At 34.5% G+C, this 24,570-nt stretch overlaps 1 protein-coding gene across 2 annotated transcripts in view; it reads left to right on the top strand.

Moving 5' to 3' along the window:
* The first annotated feature begins 6,541 nt into the window (after positions 1-6,541).
* The window catches only part of LOC117329147 (hypoxia-inducible factor 1-alpha-like), a 32,222-nt gene continuing 14,193 nt past the window's right edge, over positions 6,542-24,570 (top strand). For both annotated transcript variants that reach the window (XM_033886900.1, XM_033886899.1), the window contains exons 1-8: positions 6,542-6,622; positions 16,486-16,548; positions 19,121-19,278; positions 20,671-20,753; positions 21,402-21,491; positions 22,937-23,072; positions 23,683-23,835; positions 24,072-24,213. In XM_033886900.1, the coding sequence (XP_033742791.1) occupies positions 6,606-6,622; positions 16,486-16,548; positions 19,121-19,278; positions 20,671-20,753; positions 21,402-21,491; positions 22,937-23,072; positions 23,683-23,835; positions 24,072-24,213 (842 nt within the window). In that variant the 5' untranslated portion in view covers positions 6,542-6,605. The remainder of the gene's footprint in view (positions 6,623-16,485; positions 16,549-19,120; positions 19,279-20,670; positions 20,754-21,401; positions 21,492-22,936; positions 23,073-23,682; positions 23,836-24,071; positions 24,214-24,570) is intronic.

The following is a 24,570-nucleotide window of genomic DNA, read 5'->3' as shown; positions in this document are numbered from 1 at the left end:
GTTATAATAGAGAATTAGTAAGATGTTACATTGTTATATACGGTCCGTTATAATGGAAAACTAGTAAGATGTTACATTGTTATATACGGTCCGTTATAATAGAAAATTAGTAAGATGTTACATTGTTATATACGGCTTGTTATAATAGAGAATTAGTAAGATGTTACATTGTTATATACGGCTTGTTATAATAGAGAATTAGTAAGATGTTACATTGTTATATACGGTCCGTTATAATGGAAAATTAGTAAGATGTTACATTGTTATATACGGTCAGTTATAATAGAAAATTAGTAAGATGTTACATTGTTATATACGGCTTGTTATAATAGAGAATTAGTAAGATGTTACATTGTTATATACGGCTTGTTATAATAGAGAATTAGTAAGATGTTACATTGTTATATACGGTCCGTTATAATAGAAAATTAGTAAGATGTTACATTGTTATATACGGTCCGTTATAATAGAGAATTAGTAAGATGTTACATTGTTATATACGGTCCGTTATAATGGAAAACTAGTAAGATGTTACATTGTTATATACGGTCCGTTATAATAGAGAATTAGTAAGATGTTACATTGTTATATACCGTCCGTTATAATGGAAAACCAGTAAGATGTTACATTGTTATATACGGTCCGTTATAATGGAAAACTAGTAAGATGTTACATTGTTATATACGGTCCGTTATAATAGAGAATTAGTAAGATGTTACATTGTTATATACGGTCCGTTATAATGGAAAACTAGTAAGATGTTACATTGTTATATACGGTCCGTTATAATGGAAAATTAGTAAGATGTTACATTGTTATATACGGTCCGTTATAATGGAAAATTAGTAAGATGTTACATTGTTATATACGGTCCGTTATAATGGAAAATTAGTAAGATGTTACATTGTTATATACCGTCCGTTATAATGGAAAACCAGTAAGATGTTACATTGTTATATACGGTCCGTTATAATGGAAAACTAGTAAGATGTTACATTGTTATATACGGTCCGTTATAATAGAGAATTAGTAAGATGTTACATTGTTATATACGGTCCGTTATAATAGAGAATTAGTAAGATGTTACATTGTTATATACGGTCCGTTATAATAGAGAATTAGTAAGATGTTACATTGTTATATACGGTCCGTTATAATAGAGAATTAGTAAGATATCACGTTGTTATATACGGTCCGTTATAATAGAAAATTAGTAAGATGTTACATTGTTATATACGCATGTGGGTTAATGTTGGATTTATAATCAAAAAGAACCAAAATCGTCATGTTTTTATATAAATTCAATATTTAATTATTTCCCGGTAAGTTCTGTTTGTTTTCTTGATCGGATTTTAATGTTAGGTGTCCAACGTCTTTATCGCGATGTTTTCGTCGGTCCTCCTGTTCTCGCGTGGTCACGTGACCGGCACGAAGGACTACATTAACACTTGGTCGGTAACTATGGCCAGAGCACCCGACCAACGTATTTTGTCGTACAAACAAATATAATGCACTTATTCATCGTGCTAAGAAACCGAGAAAAAGTGCTGTACATTCTTCTAATTATTCAAGTATGGTTACATAACGGCGTTATAAACTGGTCTTAATTGACGAAGTGCCGATTAATTGACTACTTTTAAAGTAATTTTGACGATGTTTGTCATTTTCGTAAGAATGTACAGCACTTTTCGTTGTTCCCATACAATTACCTTCGCGCTCTTACCTGTTTCATAATTATTGATTTAGGGTAGTCGGGTGCTCTAGAACGATTTATAGAGCAAGTGTTAATGTTTATTCTCCAATATTGGAACTCTTCAGTGTTTTAAGTATCGAAATCGGCATATAGAAAAGAACAAACGTTAATAAACGAATGCAATGGATCGTAATTAATTGAGAATTAGTAAGATGTTACATTGTTATATACGGTCCGTTATAATAGAAAATTAGTAAGATGTTACATTGTTATATACGGCTTGTTATAATAGAGAATTAGTAAGATGTTACATTGTTATATACGGCTTGTTATAATAGAGAATTAGTAAGATGTTACATTGTTATATACGGTCCGTTATAATGGAAAATTAGTAAGATGTTACATTGTTATATACGGTCAGTTATAATAGAAAATTAGTAAGATGTTACATTGTTATATACGGCTTGTTATAATAGAGAATTAGTAAGATGTTACATTGTTATATACGGCTTGTTATAATAGAGAATTAGTAAGATGTTACATTGTTATATACGGTCCGTTATAATAGAAAATTAGTAAGATGTTACATTGTTATATACGGTCCGTTATAATAGAGAATTAGTAAGATGTTACATTGTTATATACGGTCCGTTATAATGGAAAACTAGTAAGATGTTACATTGTTATATACGGTCCGTTATAATAGAGAATTAGTAAGATGTTACATTGTTATATACCGTCCGTTATAATGGAAAACCAGTAAGATGTTACATTGTTATATACGGTCCGTTATAATGGAAAACTAGTAAGATGTTACATTGTTATATACGGTCCGTTATAATAGAGAATTAGTAAGATGTTACATTGTTATATACGGTCCGTTATAATGGAAAATTAGTAAGATGTTACATTGTTATATACGGTCCGTTATAATAGAGAATTAGTAAGATGTTACATTGTTATATACGGTCCGTTATAATAGAAAATTAGTAAGATGTTACATTGTTATATACGCATGTGGGTTAATGTTGGATTTATAATCAAAAAGAACCAAAATCGTCATGTTTTTATATAAATTCAATATTTAATTATTTCCCGGTAAGTTCTGTTTGTTTTCTTGATCGGATTTTAATGTTAGGTGTCCAACGTCTTTATCGCGATGTTTTCGTCGGTCCTCCTGTTCTCGCGTGGTCACGTGACCGGCACGAAGGACTACATTAACACTTGGTCGGTAATATAACTATGGCCAGAGCACCCGACCAACGTATTTTGTCGTACAAACAAATATAATGCACTTATTCATCGTGCTAAGAAACCGAGAAAAAGTGCTGTACATTCTTCTAATTATTCAAGTATGGTTACATAACGGCGTTATAAACTGGTCTTAATTGACGAAGTGCCGATTAATTGACTACTTTTAAAGTAATTTTGACGATGTTTGTCATTTTCGTAAGAATGTACAGCACTTTTCGTTGTTCCCATACAATTACCTTCGCGCTCTTACCTGTTTCATAATTATTGATTTAGGGTAGTCGGGTGCTCTAGAACGATTTATAGAGCAAGTGTTAATGTTTATTCTCCAATATTGGAACTCTTCAGTGTTTTAAGTATCGAAATCGGCATATAGAAAAGAACAAACGTTAATAAACGAATGCAATGGATCGTAATTAATTGAGAATTAGTAAGATGTTACATTGTTATATACGGTCCGTTATAATAGAAAATTAGTAAGATGTTACATTGTTATATACGGCTTGTTATAATAGAGAATTAGTAAGATGTTACATTGTTATATACGGCTTGTTATAATAGAGAATTAGTAAGATGTTACATTGTTATATACGGTCCGTTATAATGGAAAATTAGTAAGATGTTACATTGTTATATACGGTCAGTTATAATAGAAAATTAGTAAGATGTTACATTGTTATATACGGCTTGTTATAATAGAGAATTAGTAAGATGTTACATTGTTATATACGGCTTGTTATAATAGAGAATTAGTAAGATGTTACATTGTTATATACGGTCCGTTATAATAGAAAATTAGTAAGATGTTACATTGTTATATACGGTCCGTTATAATAGAGAATTAGTAAGATGTTACATTGTTATATACGGTCCGTTATAATGGAAAACTAGTAAGATGTTACATTGTTATATACGGTCCGTTATAATAGAGAATTAGTAAGATGTTACATTGTTATATACGGTCCGTTATAATGGAAAATTAGTAAGATGTTACATTGTTATATACGGTCCGTTATAATGGAAAATTAGTAAGATGTTACATTGTTATATACGGTCCGTTATAATAGAGAATTAGTAAGATGTTACATTGTTATATACGGTCCGTTATAATAGAAAATTAGTAAGATGTTACATTGTTATATATACGATCCGTTATAATAGAAAATTAGTAAGATGTTACATTGTTATATACGGTCCGTTATAATAGAAAATTAGTAAGATGTTACATTGTTATATACGGTCCGTTATAATAGAGAATTATTAAGATGTTACATTGTTATATACGGTCCGTTATAATGGAAAATTAGTAAGATGTTACATTGTTATATACGGTCCGTTATAATGGAAAACTAGTAAGATGTTACATTGTTATATACGGTCCGTTATAATAGAGAATTAGTAAGATGTTACATTGTTATATACGGTCCGTTATAATAGAAAATTAGTAAGATGTTACATTGTTATATACGGTCCGTTATAATAGAGAATTAGTAAGATGTTACATTGTTATATACGGTCCGTTATAATAGAAAAGTAGTAAGATGTTACATTGTTATATACGGTCCGTTATAATGGAAAACTAGTAAGATGTTACATTGTTATATACGGTCCGTTATAATAGAAAATTAGTAAGATGTTACATTGTTATATACGGTCCGTTATAATAGAAAAGTAGTAAGATGTTACATTGTTATATACGGTCCGTTATAATGGAAAACTAGTAAGATGTTACATTGTTATATACGGTCCGTTATAATAGAGAATTAGTAAGATGTTACATTGTTATATACGGTCCGTTATAATAGAAAATTAGTAAGATGTTACATTGTTATATACGGTCCGTTATAATAGAGAATTAGTAAGATGTTACATTGTTATATACGGTCCGTTATAATAGAGAATTAGTAAGATGTTACATTGTTATATACGGTCCGTTATAATAGAGAATTAGTAAGATGTTACATTGTTATATACGGTCCGTTATAATAGAAACTTAGTAAGATGTTACATTGTTATATACGGTCCGTTATAATGAAAACTAGTAAGATGTTACATTGTTATATACGGTCCGTTAATAGAATAGTAATACATGTTATATACGGTCCGTTATAATAGAAATAGTAAGATGTTACATTGTTATATACGGTCCGTTATAATAGAGAATTAGTAAGATGTTACATTGTTATATACGGTCCGTTATAATGGAAAACTAGTAAGATGTTACATTGTTATATACGGTCCGTTATAATAGAGAATTAGTAAGATGTTACATTGTTATATACGGTCCGTTATAATAGAAATTAGTAAGATGTTACATTGTTATATACGGTCCGTTATAATAGAGAATTAGTAAGATGTTACATTGTTATATACGGTCCGTTATAATGGAAAACTAGTAAGATGTTACATTGTTATATACGGTCCGTTATAATAGAGAATTAGTAAGATGTTACATTGTTATATACGGTCCGTTATAATGGAAAACTAGTAAGATGTTACATTGTTATATACGGTCCGTTATAATAGAGAATTAGTAAGATGTTACATTGTTATATATACGGCCCGTTATAATAGAGAATTAGTAAGATGTTACATTGTTATATACGGTCCGTTATAATAGAAAATTAGTAAGATGTTACATTGTTATATACGGTCCGTTATAATAGAAAATTAGTAAGATGTTACATTGTTATATACGGCTTGTTATAATAGAGAATTAGTAAGATGTTACATTGTTATATACGGTCCGTTATAATAGAGAATTAGTAAGATGTTACATTGTTATATACGGTCCGTTATAATAGAGAATTAGTAAGATGTTATATACGGCCCGTTATAATAGAGAATTAGTAAGATGTTATATACGGCCCGTTATAATAGAGAATTAGTAAGATGTTATATACGGCCCGTTATAATAGAAAATTAGTAAGGTGTTACATTGTTATATACGGCTTGTTATAATAGAGAATTAGTAAGATATCACATTGTTATATACGGTCCGTTATAATAGAGAATTAGTAAGATGTTACATTGTTATATACGGTCCGTTATAATAGAGAATTAGTAAGATGTTACATTGTTATATACGGTCCGTTATAATAGAAAATTAGTAAGATGTTGCATAATTGTTATTTATAGAAAAATAATGTCGTGGCCATTGAATAGATAATTTTATTGATAATATAATAATTTAATTTTGCTTGTAACAAGCATTTTCATTGGCTCAAAAAATTATGTTATCATCTCATAACATAAATCTTCGCGGTTTATGAAAAGAGTACACCCCAGTTTTTTGTGTTATTGCTCAATAACGTAAAAAAATATTACAGTTAACCCTTAATTATCATCAATTTCTGACATGTCTATACAGGTCTCTGCTATAATAATGGATATTTTACTGACATGTATACGGATATTTTGGTACCATGACAATTTCGTACAGCAATATCTTGAAGATGGTAGTAAACAACCCACTACACATATACAGTTAAATGATCGTGTACTTTTTTACCGGCCTGGCTGTTTTTACACAGGACCGTTTTATTGGGGCCATTTTTAACTGTGCACCGGTATACCGTTGTGTTGACAAACCAATAATCATGGTCTTTGCGACGTTTGCACTAGGAGAGTAATTAACTACGTCTCATGTTTTCATCTGAGAATGAGTGATGCCGACAGGTAGGTAATTATAACTGTATGTTTGGAGTTTCTTATTTTCATACTCAAACTCGTCGCTTCTTTGCACTATTCTTAAACCCATGCCAGCGTCGTCCCCAAATGTCAATATCATCGCGGTTGTCGAATATATCTTGCAAACAGAACAGAACTTGATGTTGTTGTGAACTCCTTCTGTGATGTTACACATTGATAATATGAATGAAGGCAAAGTCTTAGAAGAGCGCAGTTATAATCACCCGACTCGCCGTTAATCAAGAAGGAAACACAGGGACCTGAGAATGTTCAGATTTTTAGAATTTTTAGAAATTATGACACATTGAGTCTGCAAAATATGCTTCAAAATAGGCCAATAATAGGTCCTAATCCAATACATATAGACTGTAAATTATACATCCCCCATTCCAAAAAAAACAAAAAACAAACAAACAAACAAACAAACAAAAAAAAACAAACAAACAAACAAAAACAAAAAACAACAACATGTAAACACCTTGTAAAATTAACAATGTATTGCATCTATACGTACATCTTCGCTAGCCAAGGGTTCTGATTACGTTACACTCCACGAACCCTTGACGGATATAGTCGTGTTCAAACCGTCGCGCCCTGGAATCCCAGGGCACCCAATCAAATCGCGTTTTACATTCTGGCTTGGTTTCGCAGTAAACAAAAAATGTGGCACCCAGTACAGAGCTACATTGCCGACTATGTCATGGCATTTTACCTAAATACAAAAATCACAATCTTTTGGGGAACATTCGCAGTGTTTGATCAATTCATATAAGTCATTGATCACATATCTCATCGAAATGACACCAAACCTCGATGTGTGTTTGTAAACATCACCGATGAAGTAAATCGGTAACGCTTGTTTTGATTGGTCGAAAATTTCATGCGTGAAGGGTGGTAATTTTGAATCACCGCTAAAGGGCCAGGACTGACGCCTATATCTGCCAAGGGTTCGTGGAGTGTAACGTAATCAGAAGCCTTGGCTAGCGAAGATGCTATACGTATATCGGCTGAAATTCTTATTGTTTGTCCTGATCTGACTAGCATTGTCTTCACTTTGCATTGTCGGATTCCAGATGATCACATACAATGTATATCATATCCGTGATGACATGTGCACTGCATAATGGCATCATTATTCTATTGCCACATTGCATATGCTACTAACAACGTAAAAGTGCAGACGATACAAGATTGTCATGATATATATAACAGGAAAGCGAATATAGTGTGCCGCCACAGGGGATCGAACCCGCGACCCTTGCTTATACTGGCCTGCCGCTCTACCAACTGAGCTAAAGGCAAAATCCCTCATCACCGACACTAGAAGCAAGGCAGCCGTATTACTATGTACACTATTTACAATTAAAACCTGCCACACTATTCTCACTTTTCAAACGTGTTCATCTCGAACACACATTAACCCAGGTTTTATCCCCAACGAAGCCTCTCATTTTCTAAAGCTTGCACTTGGAGTGGTCAACGGCACCAAAAATAACAGAAAAGCAAGAAGTCTCTTCCAGGATCGAACACGCGACCCCCGGTTTTACTAAGTCAGTCACTTTACAGACCGAGCTAAAGGGCTAGAAGGCAACCATATCACTATATAAACTATTTACAATTAAAACTTGCAACGTAAATGTATATTATCTTTTGTTTTATGCATAATTTGGGTTTTGGATCTGTTTTTGTATTGTTTTTGAAGCACGGACATATATTAGTATGTATATCTAAATCCGTGGTTGAAGTAACAAGAAGCAAAATCACTCACTTAGACTATTATTTGAGATATATTATAAACATTGAGGTTTTTAATTTGAAGTGAGTGCGTATTGGACAAGTTGTGAAAAACAGGTTCATTTTCCACACAAAGAAACAAATTACAAAGTCTGTTTTCTCCTGGAAATTTTGGTATACATAACGTCCTGTATGCTTAGACAATGATAATTATAATGTGAAAGTTTGTAATAGAACATCATATAGATTTTGGAAAGATACACGTCTCTGGATAGACTAATACAAACAGAATGAAATCTCCTCAGTCACATGTTTTGATACACACTGTACAATGATAACTTGTGCTATATTTTTCACGATTCCTTGTTAATCATTATTAGACATTGAGAACTATAATGTGGAAGTTTTTTAATAGAACATCAAATAGATTTTGGAAAGTTAGACTAATACAAACAGAATGGAATCTCCTCATTCACATAAATGTTTTGATACACACTGTACAATGGTAACTTGTGCTATATTTTTCACGATGCCTTGTTAATCATAATATCTAGTAATTTAAGGTCAGGCTAGGGTGTAAACTGTAAAGAGGTCGACACAGTAAGATTTTTTTAATTATGAAGTTTTCTTAATAAAATACAAGTTTTGATAAAATTTTATAATAAAAAATGCAACAACTACTGCAGTTAATGCAATTAATCTATACCCACTTAGAAAATACAGAAGATATTGAATCGTTTCCCTTAAATTATCACATATTTCACAGACATCTGGAAGACGAAAAACTCTTAAAATATATGCGTTGAGAAAGCGCGGGAATCATTGGCGAAATCTTTGACGTTGAATTCTTATGACGTCACGCTTGACGACAACAGCATCATTCTGAATGGGATGTTCAACTCAGTAATATTTCAGGGTTTTCGGTTGTAACCTGGAAAGTTGTGCTTACAATGCTGTTTTCTAATGATAATACAATTAAAAACTGTTCTATATAACGCACATATGCAGCAAAATAAAATGTCATTCTACTCTCGCATCCAATTTGATCAGCATCGAAACTGGGAGGGTTCAGATAAATTTAGGTAACTAACGAAATATCTCAAGCCAATCAAATTCGCAAAATACATTTACCTCGTCAGCCAAAAGAAAAATAGAAATGGTAACTTTTAAATGAATCAGGCCTTTGACATGGGTTGTGCGGATATGTCAAGAATTAAGTAATTTGAACTAACTTTCAGTTATTTATTTCGACGAGACAGAAATAATTCAGATCTCATCGTGTAGGGAACAAGATTTCAAACATGGCTGCCTCTACTGGAGGCGCGCGACTTTTCCCGCGGGACACAATTTCAAAGTTGAAGGGGTATTATATAAGAATTGATTGGAAATATAGCTTATACACGTGTTGTCTTAAAGAGAGCTTCGAAAGGGCGCGATGAGCTGCGCTCTTAATATCAGCAAAACAGTAGATTCCACCCTTACCCTAGGCTTCCTGAGGCACAGTTTCAAAGTGTCATCCCTTACCATCAAGGAATTCAAAAAGGCCTATAGTCATGATCACTTGTCGGTCTAGTCACAGGGGCATGTCTAGTCTTATATTAAAAAAATACCTAATATATAATGATTATAGGTATTTCTGGCTATTTTTAGCTCACCTGGACCGAAGGTCCGGTGAGCTTATGCCATGGTGCCGCGTCCATCATCCGTCGTCCGTCCGTAAACATTTGCTTCAGATCGCTACTAGTCAAAAAGTTCTTATTGGATTTTGACCAAATTTAGTCAGAAACATCCTTGACGGAAGGGGATCAGATTTTGCATAAATGGTGACTCTGACCCCCAAGGGGCCTGAGGGGCGGGGCCCAATAGGGGAAATTGAGGCAATTCCTTTAAATCGCTACTAGTCATAAAGTTATGAATGGATTTGAACCCAATTTGGTCAGAAACATCCTTTGGGGAAGGGGAACAGATTTTGCATAAATGGTGACTCTGACCCCCAAGGGGCCAAAGGGGCGGGGCCTAATGGGGAAATAGAGGTAATTCCTTTAAATCGCTACTAGTCATAAAGTTATGAAAGGATTTGAACCCAATTTGGTCAGAAACATCATTGGGGGAAGGGGATCAGATTTTGCATAAATGGTGACTCTGACCCCCGAGGGGCCAAAGGGGCGGGGCCCATATGGGAAATAGAGGTAATTCCTTTAAATCTCTACTAGTCATAAAGTTGTGAATGGATTTAAACCCAATTTAGTAAGAAACATCCTTTGGGGAAGGGGAACAGATTTTGCATAAATGGTGACTCTGACCCCCTAGGGGACAAAGGAGCGGGGCCCATAGGGGAAATAGAGGTAATTCCTATAAATCGCTACTAGTCATAAAGTTATGAATGGATTTGAACCCAATTTGGTCAGGAACATTCTTATGTGAAGGGGAACAGATTTTGCATAAATGATGACTCTGACCCCCGAGGGGCCAAAGGGGCGGGGCCCATAGGGGAAATAGAGGTAATTCCTTTAAATCGCTACTAGTCATAAAGTTATGAAAGGATTTGAACCCAATTGGGTCAGAAACATCATTGGGGGAAGGGGATCAGATTTTGCATAAATGGTGACTCTGACCCCCTAGGGGCCAAAGGGGCGGGGCCCCATATGGGAAATAGAGGTAATTCCTTTAAATCGCTACTAGTCATAAAGTTGTGAATGGATTTAAACCCAATTTAGTAAGAAACATCCTTGGGGGAAGGGGAACAGATTTTGCATAAATGGTGACTCTGACCCCCAAGGGGCCAAAGGGGCGGGCCTAATGGGGGGAATATAGGTAATTCCTTTAAATCGCTACTAGTCATAAAGTTATGAATGGATTTGAACCCAATTTGGTCAGGAACATTCTTATGTGAAGGGGATCAGATTTTGCATAAATGGTGACTCTGACCCCCGAGGGGCCAAAGGGGCGGGGCCCCATATGGGAAATAGAGGTAATTCCTTTAAATCGCTACTAGTCATAAAGTTGTGAATGGATTTAAACCCAATTTAGTAAGAAACATCCTTTGGGGAAGGGGAACAGATTTTGCATAAATGGTGACTCTGACCCCCAAGGGGCCAAAGGGGCGGGGCCCCATATGGGAAATAGAGGTAATTCCTTTAAATCGCTACTTGTCATAAAGTTATAAATGCATGTTGTAAACTCAGAGAGTCTGGACTTCATTATTAGCTCACCTGGACCGAAGGTCCGGTGAGCTTATGTCATGGCGCAGCGTCCGTCGTCCGTCCGTCGTCCGTCCGTCCGTCGTCCGTCCGTCGTCCGTCAACATTTGCTTCAAATCGCTACTAGTCAAAAAGTTCTTATTGGATTTTGACCAAATTTGGCCAGAAACATCCTTGGCAGAAGGGGAACAGATTTTGCATAAATGGTGACTCTGACCCCCAAGGGGCCAAAGGGGCGGGGCCCAATACAGGAAATAGAGGTAATTCCTTTAAATAGCTACTAGTCATAAAGTTATGAATGGATTTGAACCCAATTTAGTCAGAAACATCCTTGGGGGAAGGGGAACAGATTTTGCATAAATGGTGACTCTGACCCCCAAGGGGCCAAAGGGGCGGGGCCCAATACAGGAAATAGAGGTAATTCCTTTAAATCACTACTAGTCATAAAGTTATGAATGGATTTGAACCCAATTTGGTCTGAAACATCCTTGGGGGAAGGGGAACAGATTTTGCATAAATGGTGACTCTGACCACCGAGGGGCCAAAGGGGCGGGGCCCAATAAGGGGAAATAGAGGCAATTCCTTTGAATCGCTACTAGTCATAAAGTTATGAATGGATTTGAACCAAATTTAGTCAGAAATGTCCTTGGGGGAAGGGGAACAGATTTTGCATAAATGGTGACTCTGACCCCCGAGGGGCCAAAGGAGCGGGGCCCAATAGGGGAAATAGAGGTAATTCCTTAAAATCGCTACTAGTCATAAAGTTATGAATGGATTTGAACCCAATTTGGTCAGAAACATCCTTGGGGGAAGTGGAACAGATTTTGCATAAATGGTGGCTCTGACCCCCGAGGGGCCAAAGGGGCTGGGCCCAATAGGGGAAATAGAGGTAATTCCTTTAAATTGCTACTAGTCATAAAGTGATGAATGCATGCATGTTCTAAAAACAATTCTTGAGGTCTTTGAGACCTAAGAGAGTCTGGACTTCATTAATCTTTAAAGCAGTTCGGATTCCCACACTATAACCATATATAGCATTGTTAGAGATTTACAAATAAAACAAATTGAATATGAACATTATTTTGACATTTGGTCTAATCCAACCAGGTGAGCGATACAGGCCCCATGGGCCTCTTGTTTCTTTAAAGCAGTTGGGATCCCCACACTATAACCATATATAGCATTGTTTGAGGTTAACAAACAAAAGGAATTGAACATGAACATTATTTTGACATTTGGTCAAATCCAACCAGGTGAGCGATACAGGCCCCATGGGCCTCTTGTTTAATAAAAGACTAGACATGCCCCTGTGGTCTAGTGCAGTACGGGGCCCTTATCAGAATAGGATATGTATTCCAAATTAAAGGGTTCTGATGTTAATAACTACGAAGTAAGATTGTCAGAAAATTCAGACTAAACAGGATGTAGACAGATTAGAAATGGTTCAACACGTTCCATTGCCAATCGTTATCGAAACACCTCTAGCGGTTGGCAACAATTGACCATCTCAAATGGTGCAGCCTGCAAAACAGCAGAAAGGATGCAAGGTTCACCATGACGTATGACGTAAATCGCAAAATAATAGCCATCACGTACCATCAAGTATCTCACCTAAATCTCCAGACAAGCTAGGCATTATAAGTCATCACACATCCTTTCAATCATTATCCTATAGAACGTGTGTCAGGAATGAATCATTCTTTCCTCTGATCATCAATGGATGGAACAATTTGAAAAATTAACCTTCCTAACAAAATTATCTCTTCCAACTGAACTCTCTACGTATACTATCCTTAAAATCTGAGTCATCTCAATTCAATTCCTTTCCCTATTTCCATGCTCCACACATAAAATGACATAATCTTTACTGTGTTGAAGTAGGTTGTAAACTGGTAGAAGTAATTTCGCCATTTAAATTATAGAGCACAGTAAAACCAAAATCTTTAAATTCTACCAATGTTTGATTTAAATATCATTCTGTATGTAAAGCTATATTCTTAAAGCTACACTTTCCGAACATGATGGATTTATTTAAACTCCTAACCACATGTACAAAATGTACTTTCACTATGTATCAGATTTCGTTATAGACAATATAATTGAATAGTGACTATTTTGCAAGAAAACAAAGCAAAAATTACTTCACTTAAATGCTTATGTCGATTTCTTGCTGTACGGTGTATATTTAACAATTAACTGTATTTTTTTTTTACATTATCTATATCTGGACCCATCGCACGTATATATTGTGGACCCCATATCTATACAGTGGATCCAATGTATATACAGTGGACCCCATATATATATACAGTGGACCCAATATATATACAGTGGACCCAAGATATATATATGTACAGTGGACCCAATATATATACAGTGTACCTCATATATATATATATACAGTGTACCTCATATATATATACAGTGTACCTCATATATATATATATACAGTGGACCAATATATATATATACAGTGGATCCAATATATATATACAGTGGACCTAATATATATATATAGTGGACCCAATATATATATACAGTGGATCCCATATATATATACAGTGTACCTCATATATATATATACAGTGGACCAATATATATATATACAGTGGATCCAATATATATATACAGTGGACCAAATATATATATATAGTGGACCCAATATATATATACAGTGGACCCCATATATATACAGTGGACCCAATATATATACAGTGGACCCAATATATATATATACCGTGGACCCAATATATATATAAAGTGGACCCAATATATATACAATGGGCCCAATATATATATACAGTGGACCCCATAAATATATACAGTGGACCCAATATATATATACAGTGGACCCAATATATATACAGTGGACCCAATATATATACAGTGTACCCCATATATATATACAGTGGACCCCATATATATATACAGTGGACCCAATATATATATACGTTGGAACCAATATATATACAGTGGACCCAATATATATATACAGTGGACCCCATATATATATACAGTGGACCCAATATATATATAGTGGACCCAATATATATATACAGTGGACCCAATATATATATATAGTGGACCCAATATATATATAGTGGACCCAATATACAGTGGACCCAATATATATATACAGCGGACCCAATATATATATACATTTGACCCAATATATATACAGTGGACCCAATATCTATATACAGTGGACCCCATATATATATACAGTGGACCCAAGATATATATATATAATGGGCCCAATATATACATACAGTGGACCCAATATATATACAGTAGACCCAATATATATACAGTGGACCCAATATATATTATAAACAGTGGGTCCAATATATATTATATACAGTGGACCCAATATATATACAGTGGACCCAATATATATACAGTGGACCCAATATAAATATATATACAGTGGACCCAATATATATACAGTGGACCCAATATATATATATATATACAGTGGACCCAATATATATATACAGTGGACCCAATATATATATACAGTGGACCCGATATATATTTATAGTGGACCCAATATATATTATATACAGTGGACCCAATATATATACAGTAGACCCAATATATATATATATATATATATATATATATATATATATATACAGTGGACCCAATATATATATACAGTGGACCCAATATATATATATATATACAGTGGACCCAATATATATATACAGTGGACCCAATATATATACAGTGGACCCAATATATATATATATATACAGTGGACCCAATATATATATACAGTGGACCCGATATATATATATAGTGGACCCAATATATATTATATACAGTGGACCCAATATATATACAGTAGACCCAATATATATACAGTAGACCATATATATATATATATATACATACAGTGGACCCAATATATATATACAGTGGACCCAATATATATATATATATATATATATATATACAGTACTAGTGGACCCAATATATATATACAGTGGACCCGATATATATATATAGTGGACCCAATATATATTATATACAGTGGACCCAATATATATACAGTGGACCCAATATATATATTTATATATATACAGTGGACCCAATATATATATACAGTGGACCCGATATATATATATAGTGGACCCAATATATATTATATACAGTGGACCCAATATATATACAGTAGACCCAATATATATATATATATATATATATATATATACAGTGGACCCAATATATATATACAGTGGACCCAATATATATATATATATACAGTGGACCCAATATATATATACAGTGGACCCAATATATATACAGTGGACCCAATATATATATATATATACAGTGGACCCAATATATATATACAGTGGACCCGATATATATATATAGTGGACCCAATATATATTATATACAGTGGACCTAATATATATACAGTAGACCCAATATATATACAGTAGACCATATATATATATATATATACATACAGTGGACCCAATATATATATACAGTGGACCCAATATATATATATATATATATATATACAGTACTAGTGGACCCAATATATATATACAGTGGACCCGATATATATATATAGTGGACCCAATATATATTATATACAGTGGACCCAATATATATACAGTGGACCCAATATATATATTTATATATATACAGTGGACCCAATATATATATACAGTGGACCCGATATATATATAGTGGACCCAATATATATTATATACAGTGGACCCAATATATATACAGTGGACCCAATATATATATATTTATATATATACAGTGGACCCAATATAGATGTTAGATCTCCCACTTCTCATACATACTAATTAACTTTGTTCAGAAAGTTGGTTTCACAATTTTGTTGCGAACATATTTGAATATAAGTATTTACATTGATTCGTTTGTTTACAGTCCCGATGGTGGCAGGGACAAAAAGAAATCAAAACACCATGAGGACAATGACACCACAAAAAGGTTTGAAACTTAAACTCAGGTGGAATAGAAATGGTTTTCAGATTCTTTTTATCAGTATATAGTCACCAGGTACTTATTAACAAAACAGATTTTGTCAATCAGATATTAGCTCACCTGCCCGAAGGGCAAGTGAGCTTATGCTGTGGTGTGTCGTCCGTCGTCTGTCGTCCGTCCGTCTGTCTGGCCTCAACTTTTTCATTCAAACTACTTCTTATTACCCAAAGGCCCAGGGACTTGATATTAGGCCTGTAGCATCCTGGGGAGAAGGGCTACCAAGTTTGTTCAAATGAATGACCCTTGACCTTCATTCAAGGTCACATGGGTCAAATAGGCTATAATCTTCAAACAACTTCTTCTCAATAACCAAGAGGCACAGGGACTTAATGTTGAGCCAGTATAATGCTTGGGTGAAGAGCTACTAAGTTTGTTCAAATAAATGACCTTGACCTTCATTCAAGCCTTCTTCAAGCCTGTAGCTATAGCATGATGGGGTGAAGGGCTACCAAATTTGTTCAAATGAATGATATTGACCTTCATTCAAGGTCACAGAGGTCAAATAGGCTATAATCTTCAACCAACTTCTTATGAATAACCAAGACATGCAGGGATTTTATATTGGGCCTGTAGCATACTGGGGTGAAGAGGGTACCAAGTTTTTTCAAATGAATGACCTTGATCTTCATTTAAGGTCACATGGGTTAAATAGACTATACTTTTTAAACAACCTCTTCTCATTAACCAAGGGGTCAGGGGACTTAATATTGAGCAAGTAGAAGCTGGGGTGAAGGGCTACCAAGTTTGTTCAAATGAATGATATTGACCTTCATTCAAGGTCACAGAGGTCAAATAGGCTATAATCTTCAAACAACTTCTTTTCAATAACCAAGAGACCCAGGGACTTGATATTGGGCCTGTAGCATGCTGGGGTGAAGGGCTACTAAGTTTGTTCAAATGAATGACCTTGACCTTCATTCAAGGTCATATGGGTTAAATAGACTATTATTTTTAAACAACTTCTTCTCATTAACCAAGGGGTCAGGGGACTTAATATTGAGCAAGTAGAAGCTGGGGTGAAGGGCTACCAAGTTTGTTCAAATGAATGATATTGACCTTCATTCAAGGTCACAGAGGTCAAATAGGCTATCATCTTCAAACAACTTCTTTTCAATAACCAAGAGACCCAGGGACTTGATATTGGGCCTGTAGCATGCTGGGGTGAAGGGCTACTAAGTTTGTTCAAATGAATGACCTTGACCTTCATTCAAGGTCATATGGGTAAAATAGACTATAATTTTTAAACAACTTCTTCTCAATAACCAAGGGGTCAGGGGACTTAATATTGAGCAAGTAGAAGCTGGGGTGAAGGGCTACCAAGTTTGTTCAAATGAATGATATTGACCTTCATTCAAGGTCACAGAGGTCAAATAGGCTATCATCTTCAAACAACTTCTTTTCAATAACCAAGAGACCCAGGGACTTGATATTGGGCCTGTAGCATGCTGGGGTGAAGGGCTACTAAGTTTGTTCAAATGAATGACCTTGACCTTCATTCAAGGTCATATGGGTAAAATAGACTATAATTTTTAAACAACTTCCTCTCAATAACCAAGGGGTCAGGGGACTTAATATTGAGCAAGTAGAAGCTGGGGTGAAGGGCTACCAAGTTTGTTCAAATGAATGATATTGACCTTCATTCAAGGTAACAGAGGTCAAATAGGCTATAATCTTCAAACAACTTCTTTTCAATAACCAAGAGACCCAGGGACTTGATATTGGGCCTGTAGCATGCTGGGGTGAAGGGCTACCAAGTTTGTTCAAATGAATGACCTTGACCTTCATTCAAGGTCATATGGGTAAAATAGACTATAATTTTTAAACAACTTACTCTCAATAACCAAGGGGTCAGGGGACTTAATATTGAGCAAGTAGAAGCTGGGGTGAAGGGCTACCAAGTTTGTTCAAATGAATGATATTGACCTTCATTCAAGGTAACAGAGGTCAAATAGGCTATAATCTTCAAACAACTTCTTTTCAATAACCAAGAGACCCAGGGACTTAATATTGAGCCAGTAGAATGCTGGGGTGAAGGGATACTAAGTTTGTTCAAATGAATGACCTTGACCTACATTCCAGTTCACAGGGGTGAAATAGTGTTAGATCTTTAAACAATGATTTTACAATAGCCAAGAGTCTCTGAGACCTGATATTAGGCCAATAGTATGCTGGAATGAAGGACCAGAAAATTTATTGACATAAACAAACCTAGCTTACTCTGATATTTGAATCAAGTGGTAATCAGCATAGTATCTGTAGAAATGACCTCAATCAATTTCAAAGTTGCTGTAGAGCCAGGTGAGCAATACAGGCCTACTGGGCCTCTTGTTAGAATATCGCTAAAAATCAACATCTTCATATGACAGATAATAAGGCTAAAAGAGAAATATGTCTGTTTAAGGTAATTACATGGCCAAAAAATTAAATATAGGTGTAGTTAATGTTTATGCATCATGTGATGTACTTAGGGTAGTCAGATGATTGAAAGGCCCATTGGGCCTCTTGATTAATGTTGTAGACAGTACAGAAAAGTTGGAGAAAAACTCAGGCGAGACAAACTGAAAAGTTATTTGTCTGTACTAGCTCAGGAAATACCCTGGATCTCTGATGCAAACCACAAAGTTGACCGGTCACAGATACTGAAACTCACAGTTAACTATCTCAAGTTTCACCATGGTGAGTACAGAATCCTATAATGTCTTAATACATATAATGTTATAAAGATATCTGTTTGTGTGTGCATGTTCCTGTTACTCTAACCATCTCTGAGGTGCTCACACATGTATGTTCATAGATGTCGGAAAGAAATGGCTATCAGATGCCTGATATAGATATATTCAAGGCATCCAGTTGATCCTTGAGTTTTAGCAATTTCAGAAGTCAAATCACTCCGAGAAATCTGAAGGGTCAAAACATATGTCAAATAGACATGTCCCTTCACACCCAAGAGTCAGATCGATCTCATTTTGGGGAGTCAAGAACATACTTTGGAGAGTCTACTGGATGCCCTGATATTGATATACAAAAATGTACTTTTAATTTCTTAACAAAACAAGCATGTAAATAAGTTAATTCTGAATTGTTAAGTTACATAATCACTGCAAAATGAGAAGGCTAGGTGTCAGCTGTGTTGTATCTTGTTAATGGGTATGTACAAAAGGTTTAAAGCCAGACCTACTGTTTATTAGCTCACCTGGTCCAAAGGCAAAATATCTTATGAGATATATTGACATAGCAATACCAGTGACAAATATACTTAAGCATCATTCTTGTTTCATATCTCATGAAACCAGGTGAGCGATACAGGCCCTCTGGGCCTCTTGTATATATATATATAGCCATAAGCCATATCAGATAGAAAGGCTATAAATCATTTGGGGATCTCTAAATGTTACATGTATGCATCATGTCTCTTCTGTGGTGTGGCCCAATCAAGTATGCATAATAGGAAATAGGAAAACAGTGGGGAAATACAGCTATTCATGTACATCAGTGCACGAACGATGAACATGTTTGATTCGGTTGTGAATGATATAAATTTTGAAATATTGTGATGTATAAACAAATGTGGGTTTTTCTTTTCTATATCGTATTGATTAGTAGAGCAAAGTACATTATATTTCATATGTCCATCTATCAGATATACATGCAATGTTTGTGGTACAGTTGTGGGATCTTGATCGTTGACATTTTGAATAAAAATTCCATTGGGATCATGTGTACACTACAGTCAAATTATGTCATAAATAAATTCAATCTTAATTAAATATAGGTATCACAGTCTTTCAATTGCATTTTACAATAACATTAATTCTCCTATAAATCAAAATTTAGTTTCCTGGGAGTATTTTCTTTCAACTGATAATCAGCTTAACAAACACGTTCACCACACCTTTACCAAATTTCATGAATATTTGCAACAAATATATAGTATTTGCTACAAGTATACTGTGACCAATTTTAATCATTTACATTTCAAACAAACATTTAGTCAACTTAATGATTTCAATGCTTTAACATGGTCATTTCCTGCCTATCTATAGTGAAGTATACATTTTATAAATACAGGTGTCAAGGAAAAGAAAATCGCACTCCAAAAATGGAAACCCAACTTCCTGTCATCCGACACTCTTCGGCAGTGTCTCAGTGAGGTAATCAATGATCATTGATTATAAAGTATTATCAAACTATTTCATGTCTAAATAATGTATACATTGATTTCTCCAGCTTGTTTGTCACACACTTTTTGAAAATCTCAAAGTCAAACAGCTTATCTGTCACCTCTTCTCAATTTATCTTCAATCCTCCCTGGCCTGTAAGAGTACACATTATATGTCAATTGATTGTGAGTAATTTTATGAGTTTTAGTGTTTCATAGTGTCTCATAAGTCAAATAATTATGGCTGGGTATTGATCACTTTTACTTGTACATTTTATAATTGCGAATTGTATTTTATTGTTGATCAATGCGTGACACTTTAGTAAAATATTTTATTATTCATTTATTATTCATGTCTGACAAGAGATGGTATGTTTGTTTGGTAGTACGTTTTACATAAAAGATGGCATATTTGAGATGTGATAGCACATGTATGATATACAGTTATCAGATACATGTAAGGTGATTGTCATTCATTAAGTAAAAGGTTAAACATGTATATGTTTGGTCCCGTGGCTGCAAGTATGCATATACCTTGAATGAATATCATGAAATATGTCTGAATATGATGATAATTGACTATATACATACAGTATGTATATGCTGCATCTAAAGATATGTATTGTATTATATTTGACAGGCTACTGGTGGATTTGTGATGGTCGTTTCACACACAGGAACTGTTGTGTTTGTGTCAGAAAGCATTTCCTGTATACTTGGCCATTCTCCAGTATGTTTGTATCCAATGCCTTTTAATTTCTGTGTTCGATCCTAGTTGATAATTATTTACCAGCTGGCCTTTAACTACCTTTGACCCATTTTAGGGATCAAGTCCAAAGAAGGTACATTTTGTTGAAACATTTGACTTTAGTATTAAGAAAGATAATGTTCTGGAACTTGATACACATACATAGGTATAACAGAAGGAAATCAGTATCAGAAATGAACAAGCTATTATAGATGTAATTTTAGTAATATTACATGTGATTCAAATCTTATTTTATTTTCCCAACTTTCAGTTGTGATTTGAAAGCACAGCTTTCCAGTGATTTGATATGTGAATTATATTGAAAAGATCAGTAATTCAACACTTGAAAAAATGTATTATGGTACATTATGTGTATATATGATTGCTAGTTTTAAGATAACCTGAGTCTTTGTCTCAGGTGATCTATTACGATTGCCTTTTGTCTACCGGCATCCGCCATGCTTTGTAAACAACTTACACTTTCGACTTCTTCAAAATAACCAAGAGGCCTGTGGTCATAATATTGGGCCATAAACATGCTGTGATGAAGGGCTACAATGTTTGTTCAAATTAGTTATAAATAACTCTGAACTGCTTTCAAGGTTACAGTGATCAATTAATCACAATTTTTAAACAATTTCTTCTAACAAAGAGGTACAGAGTGATGATATTGGGCCTGCATTTTATTAGGAAGAACGGCTGCAGTGTTTGTTCAAATGAATTAAATTGACTTACTTTTTAGGTCATATGAGTCAAAAGTCTTAAATCCAAAAGGCGTAGGGTCATGATTTTAGGCCAGTAGCATGCTAGGATAAGTTGCTAAAAGTTTTTTCAAATAAATGACCTTGACCTACTTTCAAGGACATTAGAGTTAATATGTAAACAATTTTTTCTCAATAACTTTGAGACTCAGGGTCATGATATTGAGCAAGTAGCATGCCATGATGATGGGTTATGCAGTTTGTTCCTATGAATTACCTTGACCTACATTCAAGATCACATGAGGTCAAATATGTCAAAATCTTTAAACAACTTTCACATTAACTAAAAGGCCCAGAGTCAGGATATTGGGCCAGTAGCAAGCTGGGATGAAGGGCTTCCATAGTTGTTCACATGAAATACTGACCTACTTTCAAAGTCACATGGGTCAAATATGTCAAATTCATGCAGTGGCATGCTTTAATAATGGGCGGAAAAGTTTGTTGAATTGAATTACCTTGACCTGCCTTCAACATCACTGGTCAAATATATTTAATTCTTAATCTAAAACAAAACATCCGAAACATCAACTATCAGCTATTGTAGCTCAGAGCTTGGGTAACTGTAAGATCTCTTGTTCTTTTATTCTATCATTGATCCTTATAACCTGTTCTGCTGTTAGATGGCAGCCAAAGTTGCAAATAAATTCATTTTTTCATCTAATCCAGGTGAATGTGATTGGCCTCCCCATTTCCAACATTCTCCATGAAGATGACTGTGAAACATTTAGTCGACAGTTTCAGATGGCTGATGAAAATGCATTTATATGTGAGAGTCTGCCATCTGACCAGGAGAGGGTACAGAGTAAGTGTTCTAACCTTGTAGCTCCTCGATACAAAAACTGTGTCCTGGGATATATAGGTTTTCACTTACATACACTACACGTGTTAAGGTGTTGAAGGAAAAGTAATTTTTAGCATTGATGATATTATTCTATCTTCTATAAAAGGCTTTATTTATCTGTTTTTAACTTTGGATGAGACATCCATATTGTTTTGTTAATTATCCAATAAAGTGTTATCAACCAAATGAAGTCAGAAGTTTATGTCATACCTGGTTAAAACAAATTATCAACCTGACTTAAAATCATGAATTTCTGTTATGAGATACTAAAAGTAGAAGATGATATTAATGTTATTTTCTCTTCAAAATCATTCCATTTGATATTTTCAGGATCTCTAAAACTCTCTGCTGGTGGTCAAACAGAAACAACTACATGTATCTGAGTGTGTTGATCTCTTTTTTCATTAAAATGTTTCTCTGTGTCATTCAAATTCTCATGTACCCCAAGCTAGTATGAGTATTTTACATTGAAAAGCTATCACTTTAGAAATAATAATAAACTATAAATACTCTCACACTGACAGGTAATTTAATGGATGGAGATTTTTTATCACTTGTCGATCTGTTGCAGTAAACACTTTCAAGAGTAACCACAGATCATTCCTGGTACGGATGCAAATTCTGCTGAAAAACAGTAACATCCTACAATATGAGACTGTCCATTTTCTGGGGAAAATCTCGTCTGAAGACACAAAGACTGGTGACAAAAAAGTCAAAACCTCAGGTATATGTTCTTATTAAATTGTTATATGCTCGTACATTTAGTATCATAGACCAAAATCTTAACATAATGAAATTTTGATGGACATTCATTAATGTTGAAGGGTCAAAGGTCACATTTGACTACTTTGTTTTATTTTCCAATTAACTTAATAGGAGCAGCTGACAAGAATTTCAGTGACATTCATAAGAATCACTGAAGTGCACTGTACAATATCAATGACTGTGATGAACTTTCAGATCAACACAACATCTGGCTAGTGGCTGTTGGGCGGTTGGTAAGGGACCGGGTCATACATGAATTGTCTGTGATGGGTTTAGACAAACTGGAATGGTGTAGTCAACACAGTATGGATGGAACAGTCCTTTTTACTGACCAAAGGTACATTTATGTAGGATAAGTGTTACATTTTGTATGACTGCATGTCCTTACTAGCTATGTTTACAGATAGCAGATTCTCCTTAAGTTTCAGTAGTGTAATTATATTTTTCTGGAAGGTCTGAAATTCAAGATGGCCACCATGGCCCCAAAAATAGAATTTAAAACTCCTATAGTTGTATTGGTGCCATTGAACTAAAAAATTGATGAGGATGTGAAAGCAAGCCAACAAAGAATCTATTCATGAAAGTTATTATTTATGATATATTATTGATATCATTTTTGAGTCTCATCAAAAGTTTATAATATGGCAGCCATGATGGCCACTTGATACTATGATTGTGCAATCATAGTTTTCTT

The sequence above is a fragment of the Pecten maximus genome, chromosome 6, assembly GCF_902652985.1.
Source record: "Pecten maximus chromosome 6, xPecMax1.1, whole genome shotgun sequence".
NCBI classification, from domain to species: Eukaryota; Metazoa; Mollusca; class Bivalvia; order Pectinida; family Pectinidae; genus Pecten; species Pecten maximus.
The sequence above is the reverse complement of the archived record's forward strand: the minus strand, read 5'-3'. Positions and strand labels throughout refer to the sequence as shown.